Here is an 18,998-nt window from a genome sequence, read left to right as displayed (position 1 = left end):
TTGTCATATTATCACTCATTATATGCATTGATTAGATATTTAGATAAATATTCATTTTTATTTCCGCAATATTCAGAATTAGTAAAAGAAAATTGATAGTTTACGGGAAAATTATTATATGCATAAAAACAATGGATTTTACCGATCAGTAGATCAGGTATCTCTTTGTTAGAAGATTCAAGATATAAATTACAATAGATTCAACTGTATTGTAAATTGAATGAAATTCGCAAGATTTTCTCAATTTTAAACTTGAATTAATTTGTCAACGCTTTGTTTCAATGGGTTAGTGATAATTTTCAAAAATTTCAAACAAAAATCTGAATAATATTAGAAATACAATGTAAAAAAGTGATTTTTGTATTAATATTTCTTAATGTATAATGAGCAAAACGAAAAGTTCGTTTAGTGCATGTAGAACTAACTAATTTCCGTAGATGAATATAAAAAATTTATTGGAGCTTTCCGAGTTGTTCAAGGATAACAGCGGCAACTTCGAGCTGGCGCTTGCGGAGTTCCTCGATGTTCATTGCATTGCCCTTAGCATCGGAGTTAACAACTGTAACGCAAGCAGCTTCAATCTGATGGTTAACTTCACGGAGAGCTGTCCAGTAAAGTGGGTATGTATCCATTTCGAGGGAATCGATCTTTCCGAGCTCGGCTTCGACCTTAGCGAGTAATCCTGATTGCTTGAAGTCGAATTGTGGGAGAGCTGGAGAGTTGACACCAGAAACGAAGGATGGGTTGGAAGCAACTCTGCCCTCGACTGTTGGGATGTTAGCAGCCTTGAGACCTTCGTTGAGAGCAGCCAATAATTTCTCGTTGGCTGGAACTGGCTTCTTGAAGAAGCGGTATGGTGTTTCGGTGTTGCCGCCGAATTCGTTGAAGTCAAGTTCGTAAGCGACGCAGTCCTTAACATTGATAGCTGTTCCGTTTGCGTGGCCTGCTGGAGAAGGAGCAGCACCAAGTTGGATGAATGTGAGCTTGCCCTGTGTGATTGTGCGGACTTCGCGAACGAGGAAGTCGATCATGGCGAAACCAATTCCGAAAGCGCAGATGGAGAGGCGCTTGCCCTTGTAATGGCCTGTGAATGTTGTGTAGCCACGGTTTGAACGGAAGCAGAATGGTTCCTTCTCTTCAAAGAGCTTAGCAATTTGCTCGGCCAAATAGTAATCTGTTGTGATGAGGAAATCGTTGGAAATCTCAGCACCTGTGCAGCCGAAGTGATATGGGCGGCCATCCTTATCGACTGGGATTGTGTTACCACCTTTGCAGGAATCAGGATGTTGAAGTGTCATCAAGAAATGTGGAGGTTACAGAATTTTTTATCGTTATCGCTCATCGTTTTTTGTAGAGAACTTTAAAAATTCAATTGAATATGTAAATGATTGGGGAGAAGCTTCCTAAACTTTTTAATCCCATAAATATGGTCATTATCTGGAATAAAGAGTTAAGCGTCATATGTCACTTTTTGTACTAAGGAAACATCGACTTTATGCGTTATGACTTTTCGATGAGGAAACAAGTGTTCACGTATTATAAACTTCCTTATTCCAATAAACCAACCCTAAACATAATTAATTCTAAGAATGATAATGGTCTCTTTTCTATGATAACCAAATCAATTTGGTTATCATAGTAAAGCACCAAAAACAGGAATAGGAATCGACAATATGGAATCACGAATCAACTCTAACAAAATGGAATTGGAAAATTCTTGCATCCATTCTTTATTTATGCAAAATTTAAATTTCAAACAAAATTCTCGTACTATTCTCAATAAGAGTTGCGGAAACTTATTATTACTCTTATACGAAAGAAGATTTTTCATGCTAATTTTATCGAAGAACTTTATCTTGCAAAATAAAATACTCATTTCCTAGAAACTTAGACTAAAAACGGTAACAATGAATAAACTTCAGTCTAAAAATTAAATTCGTACTATTGTAATTAAATACTTATCTTTATAAACAAATATCATTTTTTTTCCAGTGAAAAAAAGATGTGACTTTTATTGATTGATTGTTTGTAAACATTGCACTTTGAATAAGTATATTTTGTTTAAATTTGCACTTGGAATAAATATACAAAACAACACTGAAATTCCAGCTACTTTTCAATACTAATCATTTTTAAACATTCATTGTCCGTTGATTAGTAAGGCAAATGTTCGATTTTGAGCATGCATATTCAGTGAATGAATGCATTAATTAAAATCAATGAAGGAAAGGGGATAAAACATGAATTGCAACTATGTCGCTATAAAGATATATGTCTCACAAACTGTTAGAATAGAGTTCTTTCATAATGATTGAATATTCTTTCCTATTTTGGTTATTACACGGAATTTCCTTCCTAAACATATAATGTCTTCCTTATAAAATGACTTACTTTCTTTGAAAGCTAGTATATTTTAACATTTTTGAAAATTTTTATATTTTTTTTTTAGTTTTTATTAAAACAATAGAGATTTAAGTATATCCCCTCTAAAATAAGTGTTAATAGTATAAAATCAGGTTAAATTTGATCTAATATGAGTAAAAATGTAAAAAAAAACACACTCATTTTGCATGTAAAGGAATAATCAGAGTTATTCAATAACATTTTACGTATTAAATTATGGAATTACGATATCTTTTGAACAAAATTCAACGTAATTAGCAGAATGAATTTAAAAAATTGCTAAAAGAATGATGTACATTGATCATACATTAAAGTATCCTAATCAGAATATAGTAATGCATTTTGCTATATGCACATTATATCAACTCTATACACATTATTAAAATATATTTAGTAATACATGATAGAAAAGTGACAATATTTTTCAACTCTATATACTAGTAAGTACTATATCAAGTAATTTAACAATTTCATATGAAATATGCTTTTTTAAGCGTATCAAAGCTGTGTTCTTAATGTGCATGGACAAGATAATTATGAATTTTGTCGAAACAAAGAAGGTATTATTAGAGACAATGGCCAATATTTCATTTACTTTGTTTCATTCTATGGTATTGAAAATCGGGCAAGTGTCAAGATCATAACTCAAAGTTTAAATACCAAAGTTTTGATTCACACTCGTATTTTTGATAAATGCACAACTAATGAAGAGATATTTAAAGGTGGCTCTATCTATGTTTGATATTGTTACATAAAATGTAATTGGTTAATTTTAGAATTGTAAATTTTCAGGAGTATTTTGACGCATTTTTGAAAAAATCATAAAATAATTAATGGGAATAATAAATAGAAATGAAAATGAGTTTGATGCATCAATCTGCATGAAATTATGTAATCTTGAAATGGTGGAAGAGTTTCGAAATTTGAAAGAACATGAACAAAAACTTGAAAACTAAGATGTCCTGCATTTTCATTGTTTAATATCATTCCTGGATCTGATTTAAATGTTTCACTGACTTCATTTGATATCATCGAACATTCTTCTATTGTCATTGATGATGTAAGTGACTGATATAAATATGCATAAAAAAGTGATTTCCCCTTATTATTTACAAATGAACATTTTGATATTGTGACATTGACTAATGATTCAACAAACGCAATAGCTTGCATTTTTTCAGAATTATTGATAATCATGTTTTCTGAATAAAAATGTATTCCAGTATACCAATAAAGAATTCTGCTTCTTGTTGCAGAATTAGATGAAATAATAGAATACTTAAAGATGCTTCGAGTTGAGAGTCGAAAAGCTGTCTCATATTGGCACTGGTTATTCGTTTCGTTAAGATAGCAAATTTTAATTTGCGAATCAATTATAAATGAGGCTGCAAAATTCCCATTTCCTTTACATTGACATATTGATGATAAATCAATATTACATTTTGTACTCTGTATTTTGATCGATTGGCCACTTGCAGTTGCATTATTTGCTGAACAATTCTTGCAATAAACTTTGGTGATAATAATATGACCTGAATATGAAAATAGGAGACATCCACCTGTTATCTTTTCATTTGAGGAACAGTTATCAAATATATTTGTGTGAATGAGAACTTTTGTGTCATCGTTTTGACTAGAGATTTGAACACTAACTTGATTAACAATATTATTGAATAAAGAAAAATAAATGAAATATTGACCACTATTTCGAACAATACTTTCTTTATTTCGACAAAATTCAAACTTTTTTTCATTTGGGAAATAATCAAGCCAAATTAATTGATATGAATGTGTCATCAATCAGTATAATTCAAAAATTCTTAATCTTACTAATCATTATATGAATATTCAATCATCATTCAATGTTCGTTTGGAAGCAATCAAAACCGAATGTAAATTATCTGTCTCCATAATATAAATATATTTATGATGCATTTTTATTTAGAATCGATATCTATCGTTTTTGTTATAATTAATAGAGTTGAAAAATATTGTCACTTTTCTATGAGGGTGTAAACCTTTCAATTCACTCAATTTTTAAGAGAAAGACGCAAAGAATATGATATCTCACTTAGATGACATCATTTCAAGCATTCCTTTTGCAAATTTTCTTATTTTTTACCCGAAAATATCCTCATTCCTATAACTTCTTAATAAGAATGAACAATTATTTATTTATTGTTATAAATCTCCAATAAACAAATTATGAAATGTAAGCCTAATGATGCAGAATGTATTTTGAGATCAAGCTGCATTATATAAAGTATTTAGAATTTAGTATTTAAATTTTGGAAATAGAGAAAGAATTTAAATTCGTTGAGATCATTTGTGTTGCATGAAATTATTGTCTGCAAATAGCAAGAATCTAATATAATAATTCCAATAGCAAAAAATCGTATAAAATGATGATAGAAATGACTGAACCGAACAAGCATAGAAAAGAGAATAAAATTAAGTATTATTAAAAGTAATCCATTAGTTTAAAAGAAAACAAAGTTGCTAATTATGAAATAATCATAAAATAATTAATGGGAATAATAAATAGAAATGAAAATGAGTTTGATGCATCAATCTGCATGAAATTATGTAATCTTGAAATGGTGGAAGAGTTTCGAAATTTGAAAGAACATGAACAAAAACTTGAAAACTAAGATGTCCTGCATTTTCATTGTTTAATATCATTCCTGGATCTGATTTAAATGTTTCACTGACTTCATTTGATATCATCGAACATTCTTCTATTGTCATTGATGATGTAAGTGACTGATATAAATATGCATAAAAAAGTGATTTCCCCTTATTATTTACAAATGAACATTTTGATATTGTGACATTGACTAATGATTCAACAAACGCAATAGCTTGCATTTTTTCAGAATTATTGATAATCATGTTTTCTGAGTAAATGTGATTCCCAGACGTCCAATAAAGGATTCTATATCTAGTTGCTGCGTTGGAGTTAACTAATGAGTATTTAATATTGCTCTCAATACTTATTGTAAAAGCTGTAACATCCTGACACTCATTCTTTGTTTCATTAATAGATTTTATAGTTGAATGAGAATTTATATCGAGTACTGGTGAATATGATCCAGTGCCTTTACAAAGACAGAAAGAAGATGAAAAAATGTTGCATTCCGAGCTATGGATAGAAATTGACTGTCCCTTTTGATTTGAATATAAAGAAGAGCATAACTTGAAATATATTTTGGAAAATATTATATTGCCATATTGTGAAAAATGATAGACACTTTCATTAGATGTGCAGTTATTAAAAATACAAGTATGAACAAGAACTCTTGTGCTCGTACTTTGACTTGAAATTTTGATGCTGGATCGATCGTGAATGTCATCAAAAGAAACATGATATATGAAATATTGTCCACTACTTCGAACAATACCTTCTTTATTTCGACAAAATTGAAAATAAAAAACATTTGGAAAATAATCTTGCCATAATAATTGGTATAAATGTCTCATATATCACATTTTTAAATTTTACTTGGAATTATTATTGAAAATGAGAGAAACATCGTTTCCTTCAAATATTTGTTGTGACATTTAAAAATTAGTTTATCGTCTCCTACTTCATCTCAACAAACATGTTGAAATTTTTATTACCAAAATCATCAGTAACTGTTGAAGAGCAATAACCATGAATTATTTCAATGCATTTTCAAGTTTGTATTTAAAAGATTCTGAATTCAATAAATATATTACTAAATTGAGCAATATTTGCATAGAAATTTGTTTGTTTATGTATGATTCATTCTTATCGGTTAGTTTGGCGTGATTATTTCCCTGATGAAAGGAATTTTGAATTCTGCCGAAACATGGAATGGATTGCTAGAGGCAATGGATAGTTCTTCATTTATTTTGCTCATTTTCATGATGTTGAAAATCGCTGCAGTGTTAAAATTTATAGTCAAAGCGAAAACACAAAAACTCTTGTTCATACATGTTTATTTGAAAACTGCACAACTAATGAAAACATTCAAACTGGTGGATGTCTTCATTTTTTAGATTTCGGTCACATCATTGTCAACAAAGTTAATTGTAGACGGAACTCCGCAAACGTTGCTCCTAATAGCGGTCAATCAATAACTATCCGTAGCCAATTGCCATACGTATCTATGATATCTATTTGTAACTGTTATGGAACAGGTGATTTTGCACCAGTATTAGAAATTGATTCACATGCCAAATTATCCTCCTTGAATGAAACGAAGAATAAATGCAAGGATGTTACTGCTTTTTGTTTGTTTACAAATAGTTCCTTAAAGTATTCATTATTTTCAACAAATTTGGCAACTCGATATAGAATACTTTTCTGGGGGAGCGGAAATCATTTATTTTCAGATAATATGATTGTCGATAATAATGAAACATCTCAAGGAATTGCATTCCTTGAGGGAAATTCAACACTAACTTTATCAAAATGCTCTTTCGTAAATAATAAAGGAAAAAAAATTATTTTATTCCTATAATTTTCGAAATGGTTTATCAAAAATGATAATCGAAAAATGTTCATTAATAGGAAACAAAATTGAAACGACATACTTTTCTGATCCTGGTGTCACGAGTTTTCAAGTATTACTTCCATTCATTAGTCCTTTTGAATCTCTACTTCAATATCAAAATTATATATTTTCATGCAATGGAATAATGTATTGTCGCTATCAGATATTGATTTACTTTATTGAAATAATTATCATGTAAATATCTTTAAATAAGAGAGAGAGAAGTTAGCAATCAATTCGAAATTATTCTAAATATACTGCTTTTCATCGACATATGATGCTAAATCATTTCCATTTCTCTACTTCATACTGATGAACAATTTTCTAGTGTCATAATAGCACTCACAGTAATGTTTTACAATGATGATACATTTTGCATTATTAAATTTGTTGTTCCTTCTTTGAATGCAATCAATTGATCATTTTCTGAGTTGTCTAAAATAATATTAACTGAGATTAAAAGATTTCCAATCCAAAGATGAAAGTGTTTTCCTACAAATGCAAAAAAAAGCAAAAAGGATTAATCTATATTCAATATGTGCATTATTTGTGTATTTTAAAATTAATCCGTGAAAAGTAGTCAAAAATGAATATTTCTTTTATATTTTTTGCACATGCGACTGTTGCTATACTTTATTAATGGATTTGATTTTTAATAATGTTCAACTCCAAATTTTTTCAAATACGCACAAATATGCAAACTCAATATTAAATAATCGCTTTTGCGCAATTTTTGCAGACGTTACATCATCGCATGAAATATTCGATTCATTTAAAAATTCGAGTGCTGGTGAGTGTTTCCTGTTTAATTGCAGAAGCAGGTTGAAGAAAAAGATTGGCCACGATAGGATGCAGTTTCTGCCAAAGAACAACGACAACGAAATCTGGTAACAAAAAGAGCTATGATTTGATTTACTTTTTAATATAGCAGTAAGATGATTTATTTTCTTAATCCTTAGGTTATAAAGATAATCTGTTAATTTGATAGGTGACAATAATGTAATTCGTGCAAATCCATCTCCTCGATTGATTCCGTAACTTAAATTGCCATTTTGTATTTCAATATCTTTGATTTCATTTATTTGATTTGGTTTTTGGTTAGAATAAACAAATCCTGAACCTCCTGCTCCAGAGGCTCCGTTATCTTTGCCACAACTTCCACCAAACAACCCTCCTCCCGAGCCTCCATGCGTTCCATTCATATGAAACGCACATCCACTATAGAAAAATCCACTTAAAAATCCCTCACCTGGTGAATATTGCGTTCCTCCAGTTATAGTAGGAAGACTTCCATTTGCTCCAAAGTCTCCACCACCATATCCTCCTGGATTTGAAACAGTTTCTAATTCCAGAGGTTTTTTAATAGCAACAGGGGGATTGCAAGCTCATCAGCTGGAGATTTAGTCTCATTCACAACAACCACATCACCAACAGGTGGATCAGTTCTAGGGGTATAAGGAGTACGTTCAGTACCACCATCAAAATAAGGATTATCGCCGCTAATAATTTTGTGATATAATCCTTGTGCCCCTCCACCACCAGCAATAAGAAATCGACTGCGAATTTCATTTTCAAACATCCTGAAGTCGGTTGCACCTCCACCTGGACCTGAATTATATCCGGGGCCTCCACCATTAAATGATTTACCGCTAGGTCCTTCATCAGTCCAATCTCCTTGAGAACCAATAAATAGATACAAAGGAATTTTCTTTCGAATCGTAATTTCGGCACGTGCATAACCTCCTAAACCTCCTTTGTGACTTGCACTTGTATAAGAATTATCTTGAGATCCTTGGGCACCATATACTTCAAACAAATAGTGTCCTGGTTTAAGTTGGATCTTGAAACCTGAACATGTTTGTTTATCTGAGCAAGGATATATAAATTTACATGAAGAATCATTGCATTCTGGATTATTAAATAATTCACTATTTAATAATGAATACTCGCCAAATTTAATTTCGTTCGACATTTCATTTTAATTTTCTTGCGTTTTCTTATAAGCTTCTTCTCTATTTTATCATTTAATAAGAATTTAACTCTGGTTTAGAATAAGATAAATTAATTTAATTTGTATTCGGAGTAAATTATTTTACAGCAGATCAATAATTTAACCTTATTTTGGAGTCAAAAAGAGGACAAGAAGTGTCTCAATTTTTTAAATTTAAATTTATAATAAGAAGCAGTAAAATTGCGACGTGATAATGGATAATCAATTTTATTATAAAAATAATTTGAATAAATTGAGATACAGTCCGATTATACATGATCAATATTATTTGTATCGTTCTAGTAATATTTGTAGATTTCCATATAATCAACAATTTAATTTCGATCTGATTCTCGCTTCAAACGCACAAATATTGTATTATCTTATTTTGTATCTCAACCTCAATATAATAAAAAATACAATTTCTCTCCATTAAAAAACGAATTCTAATGCAAATATTAATCGAAAATTTTGGGACATACGATTATTTTCCATTGAAAAATTTCTGCAAAAAATGTTATAAAGTAATGGTTTATTCTGAATCCAATAGATGGATAATGTACTTAAATCCCAATGAAATTAGTATCTTATAAGCTACTGATGCCTTTATGGGGTTAAAATTAAATTTGAAATTTTAATTATTAGAAGGACTAATGAATCTTTGAATAAAAGCATCACCTCTGCAGTAGGATGGATGAATCGGAAAGGAATTTAAGGGATTTGACCATCAGTTGAGAAAGTTTGTCCATTAAAATTATATCGTTTTTTTATAAAATAAATGTATTATTTAATGTACGCTATATTGAAATATCAATGTTTTAAAGCTTTATTTTTCAAGGGAAAATAATCATACGCCCTAAAATTTTTGCGATTCACCTTTGAAATTAGAATTGCTATTTATGGGCATATTCAGAAAAATGCTCGGTCGCTGTCGCTCCCTTCGCATTTTTCTGAAAACGCCCATAAATTTCTAATTTAGATGCCCTTTAAGAATTACTTTTTATTTATAAATATAAATATAGTTAGAGTATTTATTTTCTTATTCTTAAAGTTATAATGATATTCTGTTAGTTTTATAGGAGACAACAATGTAATTCTTGCAAATCCGTCTCCTTGGTTGATTCCATAGGTCAAATAACCATTTTTTATTTCAATATCTTTTATTTCGAATATTTGATCAGTTCTTTGATCAGAATAAACAAATCCTGAACCTTCTGCTCCTGAAGCCCCTTTATTTTTGCCGCAACCTCCTCCAAACAACCCTCCTCCAGAACCTCCATGTGTTCCATTACTATGAAAAGCGCACCCCCTCCCAAAATAACCATTGAGAAAGCCATCACCGGGTGAATATTGTGTACCTCCTGTTATATTAGGAAAACTTCCATTTGCTCCACTATCTCCCCAACCATATCCCCCTGGATATGATATCATTTCTATTTCGCGAAGTTTGGATCCTGATCTAACAGATCTAGTGTTCGGCTTGTCTGGTTTGACTGGTTTTTCTGGCTCAAGTTCAGAACCAGTGTCTGGTTTTTCTGGCTCAAGTTCAGGATCAGTGTCTGGTTTTTCTGGCTCAAGTTCAGGATCAGTGTCTGGTTTTTCTGGCTCTTCTGGGTCTTCTGGTTCTTCTGGTTCAAGATCAGACTCATCATTAAAGTTGTAATATACCCCTTGTGCCCCTCCACCACCAGCAATAAGAAATCGACTGCGAATTTCATTTTCAAACATCCTGAAGTCGGTCGCACCTCCACCTGGACCTGAATTATATCCGGGGCCTCCACCATTAAATGATTTACCGCTAGGTCCTTCATCAGTCCAATCTCCTTGAGAACCAATAAATAGATACAAAGGAATTTTCTTTCGAATCGTAATTTCGGCACGTGCATAACCTCCTAAACCTCCTCCTTGACTTTCGCTTATATCATGATCTTCCTGAGATCCTTGAGCCCCATAAACTTCGAAAAAATAGTGTCCTGGTTTAAGATTAAGCTTGAATCCTGAACATATTTCCTTATCATCACAAGGGTAATAAAATTCACATGTTGAATCATTACATTCTGTATAATCATATAATTCGTCATTTAATAATGAATACTCGCCAAAATTAATTTCAACCGACATTTAAATTTAAATTTCATATGTTTTCTTATAAATTTCTGCTTTGATTTATATTTTAATGAGAATTTAACTTTTATCTAGAACTTATTGGGGGTAAATAATACATTTCTTTGCATTGGAGTAAATTATTCGAGGAAAAGATCCACTTTTTTCGGATTTTTTTTCTTGCCGATTTTTTTCAAAAGTATATAGAGATATGGCAGTTACGCATTTTAACTGTGCGTATCTATATGTTGGTATTTTTATGAGCTGTTATTATAGTGATATATACTAAAGTCCCTATATTATACTGTTTGTTTGTTCAAATAAAAATACCGAAAATACATCATATATATTCTGTCTATTTAAAGATTTTGCATAATCGGGAATGAAGTCCCTCAAATTCTGTGCAGAAATTTGTAAATATATTGAATATCGTGCAAAATTCAATATACTATTATATTAAAATAATGATTTCACATATTCATTATTTGTAACATTATAAATGAGGCTGCAAAATTCCCATTTCCTTTACATTGACATATTGATGATAAATCAATATTACATTTTGTACTCTGTATCCTGATCGATTGATCACTTGCAGTTGCATTATTTGCTGAACAATTCTTGCAATAAACTAATTATCGTTCCCTTCAAATATTTGTTTGGACATTTAAATTTTAGTTTATCGTCTCCTACTTCATCTCAACAAACATGTTGAAATTTTTATTACCAAAATCATCAGTAACTGTTGAAAAGCAATAACCATGAATTATTTCAATGCATTTTCAAGTTTGTATTTAAAAGATTCTGAATTCAATAAATATATTACTAAATTGAGCAATATTTGCATAGAAATTTGTTTGTTTATGTATGATTCATTCTTATCAGTTAGTTTGGCGTGATTATTTCCCTGATGAAAGGAATTTTGAATTCTGCCGAAACGTGGAATGGATTGCTAGAGGCAATGGATAGTTCTTCATTTATTTTGCTCATTTTCATGATGTTGAAAATCGCTGCAGTGTTAAAATTTATAGTCAAAGCGAAAGCACAAAAACTCTTGTTCATACATGTTTATTTGAAAACTGCACAACTAATGAAAACATTCAAACTGGTGGATGTCTTCATTTTTTAGATTTCGGTCACATCATTGTCAACAAAGTTAATTGTAGACGGAACTCCGCAAACGTTGCTCCTAATAGCGGTCAATCAATAACTATCCGTAGCCAATTGCCATACGTATCTATGATATCTATTTGTAACTGTTATGGAACAGGTGATTTTGCACCAGTATTAGAAATTGATTCACATGCCAAATTATCCTCCTTGAATGAAACGAAGAATAAATGCAAGGATGTTACTGCTTTTTGTTTGTTTACAAATAGTTCCTTAAAGTATTCATTATTTTCAACAAATTTGGCAACTCGAAATAGAATTCTTTTCTGGGGGAACGTAAATCATTTATTTTCAGATAATATGATTGTCGATAATAATGAAACATATCAAGGAGTAGCATTCCTTGAGGGAAATTCAGCACTAACTATATCGAAATGCTCTTTCGTAAATAATAAAGGAAAAAATTTATTTTTTGTGTATTTATATCAAAATGGTTTATCAAAAATGACAATCGAAAAGTGTTCATTAATAGGAAATGAAATCGAAAGGACCTATTATTCTGCTCCTGGAATGATATTGAATGCGGAAAATGTTGGAGTCTCGAGTTTTCAGGTACTTCTTCCATTACTAAGTCCTTTTGAATCTCTACCTCAATATCAAAATTATGTATTATCATGCAATGGAATAATGTATTGTCGCCATCAGATATTGATTTACTTTATTGAAATAATTATCACATAAATATAGTTATGTTAACGCACAATTCAATATTTTCCCATCATTTTTCAGAAATAGAGACTTGGTCTCAATGAACGATTAATTCGTTTCAATCAAAAGTATCAAATGTTTTCATTTTATAAAATGCTTGTAGTTTGGTATGCCTAAAAGGGATATTTTGTGTATTGAGTAACTATAATTTATGGTTGTTTTTGTTAAATCTTCATAATTTTAAATTTAATTAATCGTTGATAATTTCGTTTGAGTATAGTTTTAATGGGGCCAATTATTACAAATTTTCCCCTTATAACCTTGAGTTGTCTAAAGGGAATTACATTTTTGAATTATGGGGCTGTTCGAGTGGATTCTTATATATTAATAACAATAACCCTTCGGGTGTTTCATATGTTCGTGGATATATTCCTCTTTTAGAGAAAACAAAGTTTTATTTGCATGTTTGCTCACAAGGTTATGACAGAATGACAGAATATGTGTATGGTGGAGGTGGTGAAACTGATATCAAATTTTTAATCATTGAAAAGTCGAATTATCGTTGCTGCTGGGGCTGGGGCTTCAAACACTAATGATCAAGGAGGCCCGGGCGGAAACATTATAGGTTTTAATAGTAAAGGTAATAACGGCAAAGGAGACACCCAAACATCGGGAGTTTCTGGCTCCGTGAATGGCACTTTTGGACTTGGAGGTGGCGACCAATCAAGAATTAAAGATGGATTAAATTCGAATGGTGGTGGTGGTACCATATTCAATTTCTGGTATGATATGCCAGTATTGAATTTCTTTTATCGAGACACATACTAAAATTTCAGAGAGGTATAAGCAGCCACTTGTATAATTGTTCTCATGAGATGTGCAATGATTAAAAATGCAAGTATGTAAAAGAATTTTAGTATCAATACTTTGACTTGAGATGCTAACACTGATATGACTTCCAATATCTTGAAGATAAACATAATAAATGAAATAATGACCATTATTTCAATTAATTCCTTCTCTGTTTCGACAAAATTCAAAATAAACTTCGTTTGGAAAGTAATCATGCCAAACTAACTGGTATGAATGTGCCATATATTACATTGCATGTGCATTAATTGAACTATAGAATATCAATTTTGAAATTAAATTGCTATTCATAAAAGCATTAATTGAATTTTCGATTAAAAATATCAAAATATCATATTTAATTTAAGAGTAAGGTGAGTTATAGTTTATTTTGTTGATCTTTCGCTACGATTCAAAATTATCATGAAATTGCACTTAATTCATTCATTCAAAATTTTCTATGTGAAATAATCTGTATATTATGAAAAAAAATGAAATTTTGATTACAAATAATTTTTAGAATATATTACAAATGAAAGATAGTTTTAGACATGTTCACTGATGTCAGATGGATTTGCATATTTAGATGCAAGAACTGCAGATTCTTGGAAGAATTTAGATTTGTAAAGTATCTGTACTCTCGAATCCAAAGAAGTGATGTTATAACAATATATGCAGCAATACAAATTGACCAGATAATGCAGTAAACACCGGCAAACTTATTACTTACTTTTGACAAACAATCAATTGATACAATGAAGCCAATAGATCCATAGTCTAAGAAACCAAGTGCCAAAAGGAACATGAATATGATGAAAATACCATCTGCAACTAGAAATCCAATGAATTTAAGTGATTTCTGCAACTTTAAAGCATTATAGAGTGTGAAGAAACTTAATTCAAAGAGAAGTGGAATTCCAACGAATATGAACAACAAACTGAATACTATGCTTGCTGCAGGTGACTTAACTGCTGATCCTGCCCAGAACAAAATGATCAAACAGCCAATGAAATTCAAAATCAGCAGAATTGAGCCGACGTAGATCAAAATCATCTTCTGTTTCACTATTGGAAGTGAGTCTTCTGGGAGATCTTCGTCTGGATAATATGCATACCAGTTTAGGTATATTGGGAAGTTCCTTTTGTGTGTGTTAAGCTGATCATATGTACCATTAGCTTTAGCTTCTTCAATTTCTTGTTCTCTCTTAGCGATCAATGCTTCTCTCTTTGCAAGTTCTTGTTCTTTTCTTGTCATTTCTTCTTCTGTGATGTAAATTCCAGTTGCGGGATCTTTATATCCATTTTTAGTATTCTTCATCAAGTTAATAGTCTGTGATATGATAGAATCTGATTTCTTAGTTGTGTTTGTATCTGTCTTCTTCGTTTCGGGTTCTTTTGGTTCAGAAACATTTTGATTATTTGTGACTTCTTGAGAAATTGAATTGTTTTCTTGCTTTTGAACTTGATTATTGTTCATTTCAGGGTCCTTCAATGGCTCATCATCATGTTCAAATGGATTATAGTTGTCTGCGCCAAGGATGAATGGATTAGTCATTTCGCGTAATTATGATGAATTTTGGATTAAAACTTTACGATCAATTCAATTTTGATAGAATTAAAATCTAATCTTAAAAATTTATAATAGATAATAAGGCTTATGATAATCTATGCTATGAAATTAAGATGAATTAGATGATGCAAACGATCGCTGATTTGTATTCAATTCAAATTTGAATGATTCTCCAAATGAAAATTTTCTGCGGTAAGCGATCATTTGTAAATCATGTGATTTCGTTACACAATATTTAATTTTGTCTAATAGAACTATTCATTGATGAATCAGTTCAAAATTATAGAATTAATAATATAGAAAAAAATAATAGAATCTAAAATGGCGTATTTAAGATACATTTCAGAATATATATTTATAGTTATCAACAAACCTCATTTAACTGCAAAAAGAAAATGTGTCAATTAATCAAATGTTCGTTAAATAACTAAATCGCATTGGAACATAATATATTCATTGCTGTCTATTTACTGCTGCATTAACTCTTAGTGAAAATAGATAATAAAAATATCTCAATCAAAATCGTTGGAAAAAGTTCTAAATTCTTCATAGAAACGATCTTATTTTGTAATTTGATGACACTTCAGATAATATTAATTCCTTTTTTGCTGGATGTGGATATCAAATTCTGTATTCTTGTTAAAATCGAGATCATAATAACAGTAATCGCTTATCTGACTATAGCATTACTAAGATATATATTTCTGTGGGATAGAATTTAGTGTTATGCTTTTGTCAAAGAATTTACAATTTGCAATTAGATTGAATCATAGTTGCGGAAGGTTCTCGAATGGCTCTTTCTATTAAATTTTTATATTTGACGAATTTAACTTGTTTCAAATTATAAAACTGTGTTTTAGAGCAAATGTGGATTCAATAAATTGTTAAAAATGAAGCTAATGATGCATTTTCAAAAAAGTAACATTCATACTGAGTTTTGGGAATGTTTGAAAGGCTGTAATTAATAGTTAGAAAGCGGATTTTGAGAATGAAATAAGTTGATGAATTGTCGGGCTTTTCGAATTTTTCCAGGAGCAATATATCTTAAATTATATAAGATGTATAATTCTATTATTAAATATAGATATTGACTCAAATCATTCAAAACATTTGAAAGAATTCAACTTCAGTAAAAAAAGAAATGAGTGATATCGATCGACAGATAATGAGCTCATCGATTGCATTTAAAGTATGAAGGTTTGCTTTTATCGGTAATACAAATTAACGTATTAGGTATTGAAAATAAAACAAAAACATTCAGAAAAAATTCAATATTCCGAATGAAAACTGAAAAAAAGTCTTTCAATTTTTTCAATTTGATTTGAGACTATTGTTGATATAAGCAAGGGTGTTATAATTTTTAATTATTTTGCAATGCATGTAAAAATCTGTTATCTTTTTAAATTGATCCAAAAAGTTCATGTTTGTAATCAGCACATAATAATACGCATATTCTTTTTTATATATTTAAATTGTGATGGAGTGGTGGTTTTTTCACGTTATTCATTTTCTATCACTTCATTCTCAATGGTACGTGAAATTGTTCACATCCAGGCAGGCCAATGCGGCAACCAAATTGGTGCCAAGTTCTGGGAAGTAATTTCCGATGAACACAGCATTGATCCAACAGGCTCATACCATGGTGACTCAGATCTTCAACTTGAGCGCATCAACGTTTACTACAACGAAGCTACTGGTGGCAAGTATGTTCCACGTGCCATTCTCGTTGACCTTGAACCAGGTACAATGGACTCTGTCCGTGCTGGTCAGTTCGGTCAGCTTTTCCGCCCAGATAACTTCGTCTTCGGCCAATCCGGTGCTGGTAACAACTGGGCTAAGGGCTACTACACAGAAGGCCAGGAACTTTGCGAATCCATCCTTGATGTTATCCGTAAAGAGGCTGAATCCTGCGATTGCCTTCAGGGCTTCCAGCTTGTCCACTCCCTCGGTGGTGGTACAGGCGCTGGCCTTGGCACACTCCTTCTCAACAAGCTTCGTGAAGAGTATCCAGATCGTATCCTTTCCACATACTCCATCGTCCCATCTCCAAAGGTTTCTGATACAGTCGTCGAACCATACAACTGCACACTCTCCGTCCATCAGCTTGTCGAGTCTGCTGATGAAGTTTTCTGCATTGATAACGAAGCACTTTACGATATTTGCTTCCGTACACTCAAGCTCACAACACCAACATACGGCGATCTTAACCACCTTGTTTCCATGGTTATGTCCGGCACAACATGCTCACTCAGATTCCCAGGTCAGCTCAACTCCGACCTTCGTAAGCTCGCTGTCAACCTTGTTCCATTCCCACGTCTCCACTTCTTCATCGTTGGCTTCGCTCCACTCACATCCCGTGGTTCCCAGCAGTACCGCGCTCTCACAGTCCCAGAGCTCACATCCCAGCTCTTCGATAACAAGAATATGATGGCTGCTTGCGATCCACGCCGTGGTGTCTACCTTACAGCCTCCGCTCACTTCCGTGGCCGTATGTCATCTAAGGAAGTCGATGAGCAGATGCTTAACATCCAGGCTCGTAACACATCCTACTTCGTCGAGTGGATCCCATCCAACGTCAAGTCCGCTATCTGCGATATCCCACCACGTGGTCTTAAGATGGCTGCTACATTCATCGGCAACACAACAGCCTTCCGTGAACTCTTCACACGTGTCGACTCCCAGTTCCAGAAGATGTACGCTCGCCGTGCTTTCATCCACTGGTACGTCAACGAAGGCCTCGAAACAGTCGAATTCGATGAAGCTCGCTCCAACATGACAGATCTCATCCAGGAGTACGAAATGTACGAAACAGCCGGCGTCGAAGAACAGAGCGAAGGCGAAGAAGATGAGGAAGGTGAGGCTGCTGCTTAAACAATTTTTATGTTGGTTCCTGATAACTTTTTGTAATTTTTTTAATAAAAATTATTTCAAAATTGTTTTTAATTTTCATTCTTTATAAGTTTGTTGTTGTTATCTTGAAAGAATCAATCATTTCTATGACAAATTCTTTGATTTCTAAAAGAAATTTGAAAATCATTTTTGGAAATTAAATCATTATATAAGAGATTTATTAAATGGTAGAGTTTTTGAGTCATAGTATCCATTGTTTCAACAAGATTTTCTAGTGCTTATAGATATATCACTTATATATGATCGAAATAACAGCTATAATAAACATTTGCAAAGAGAACATATATAACAAAAGGATATATGTAACATGGTAGATTGTTCTTATCAAAGTAAATCTCAATTAAATAATATATTGAAATTAAACTATTATTTTAATGAAATCTTTTTAGAATTTGTTAATGCAGTGATTTTTAATGTATTGTATCCACTTCATTTTTTGATTTATAAATTTAATAATAGAAAAAAATCAGATATGAACCATCATTTTCAAATTTTTTATAAATTTTTTGATTTTTGAAATACTCAAGTTCAACGCTATTTCCTTGACAAATAGAATAGAAAGTAGCTTGACTATTCATTTTTATGTAGGGCTGTACAAGATTTAAAAAAACATTGCCGGGTTACCGTAGAGGCCTAAAAAAATCGCGCCTCGGCGGCAAGCCGCATCGGCATTAAGAATGCGCATCTAAATTTTTATATGTCCTTCTTTCTTTTATTTTTCCCTTCCCTTTCTTTTCTTTTTCTTTTTTTCCCTCCTCTTGCTCTCATTTACCTTTTTTTCCTTTTCTCATCATTTTTCAAAATTTAAAATTTTTATCAAAAATCTTGCCTATAA

The 18,998-nt window shown here is 31.6% G+C and overlaps 6 protein-coding genes across 6 annotated transcripts, besides 1 other annotated feature; 1 reads left to right on the top strand and 5 right to left on the bottom strand.

The window, feature by feature from the left end:
- Positions 1-108: 108 nt before the first annotated feature.
- TVAGG3_0640780 (uridine phosphorylase family) lies at positions 109-1,311 on the bottom strand (the record flags this gene model as incomplete). Its single annotated transcript, XM_001318448.2, has 1 exon — positions 453-1,298. One exon carries the CDS (start codon positions 1,296-1,298, stop codon positions 453-455), a length of 846 nt encoding a protein of 281 aa, XP_001318483.1.
- Positions 1,312-7,585: 6,274 nt separating this feature from the next.
- Positions 7,586-8,125, bottom strand: TVAGG3_0640770 (glycine-rich protein family; the record flags this gene model as incomplete). The annotated part of the gene is made up of 1 exon (XM_001318449.1): positions 7,586-8,125. The coding sequence occupies one exon, from the start codon at positions 8,123-8,125 to the stop codon at positions 7,586-7,588; it is 540 nt and encodes a 179-aa protein (XP_001318484.1).
- Positions 8,126-8,265: 140 nt separating this feature from the next.
- Positions 8,266-8,895, bottom strand: TVAGG3_0640760 (glycine-rich protein family; the record flags this gene model as incomplete). The annotated part of the gene is made up of 1 exon (XM_001318450.1): positions 8,266-8,895. The coding sequence occupies one exon, from the start codon at positions 8,893-8,895 to the stop codon at positions 8,266-8,268; it is 630 nt and encodes a 209-aa protein (XP_001318485.1).
- A 1,011-nt stretch (positions 8,896-9,906) lies between these two features.
- TVAGG3_0640750 (glycine-rich protein family) lies at positions 9,907-11,034 on the bottom strand (the record flags this gene model as incomplete). Its single annotated transcript, XM_001318451.1, has 1 exon — positions 9,907-11,034. The coding sequence occupies one exon, from the start codon at positions 11,032-11,034 to the stop codon at positions 9,907-9,909; it is 1,128 nt and encodes a 375-aa protein (XP_001318486.1).
- Positions 11,035-14,209: 3,175 nt separating this feature from the next.
- Positions 14,210-15,238, bottom strand: TVAGG3_0640740 (protein transport; the record flags this gene model as incomplete). Its single annotated transcript, XM_001318452.1, has 1 exon — positions 14,210-15,238. One exon carries the CDS (start codon positions 15,236-15,238, stop codon positions 14,210-14,212), a length of 1,029 nt encoding a protein of 342 aa, XP_001318487.1.
- Positions 15,239-16,769: 1,531 nt separating this feature from the next.
- TVAGG3_0640730 (tubulin beta 4 chain) lies at positions 16,770-18,148 on the top strand (the record flags this gene model as incomplete). Its single annotated transcript, XM_001318453.2, has 1 exon — positions 16,781-18,124. One exon carries the CDS (start codon positions 16,781-16,783, stop codon positions 18,122-18,124), a length of 1,344 nt encoding a protein of 447 aa, XP_001318488.1.
- Positions 18,149-18,748: 600 nt separating this feature from the next.
- Positions 18,749-18,940: a mobile genetic element.
- Between the last annotated feature and the right edge of the window lie 58 nt (positions 18,941-18,998).

This window comes from Trichomonas vaginalis, chromosome III (assembly GCF_026262505.1).
Source record: "Trichomonas vaginalis G3 chromosome III, whole genome shotgun sequence".
NCBI lineage: Eukaryota > Parabasalia > Trichomonadida > Trichomonadidae > Trichomonas > Trichomonas vaginalis.
This window is presented reverse-complemented; position numbering and strand designations above follow the sequence as displayed.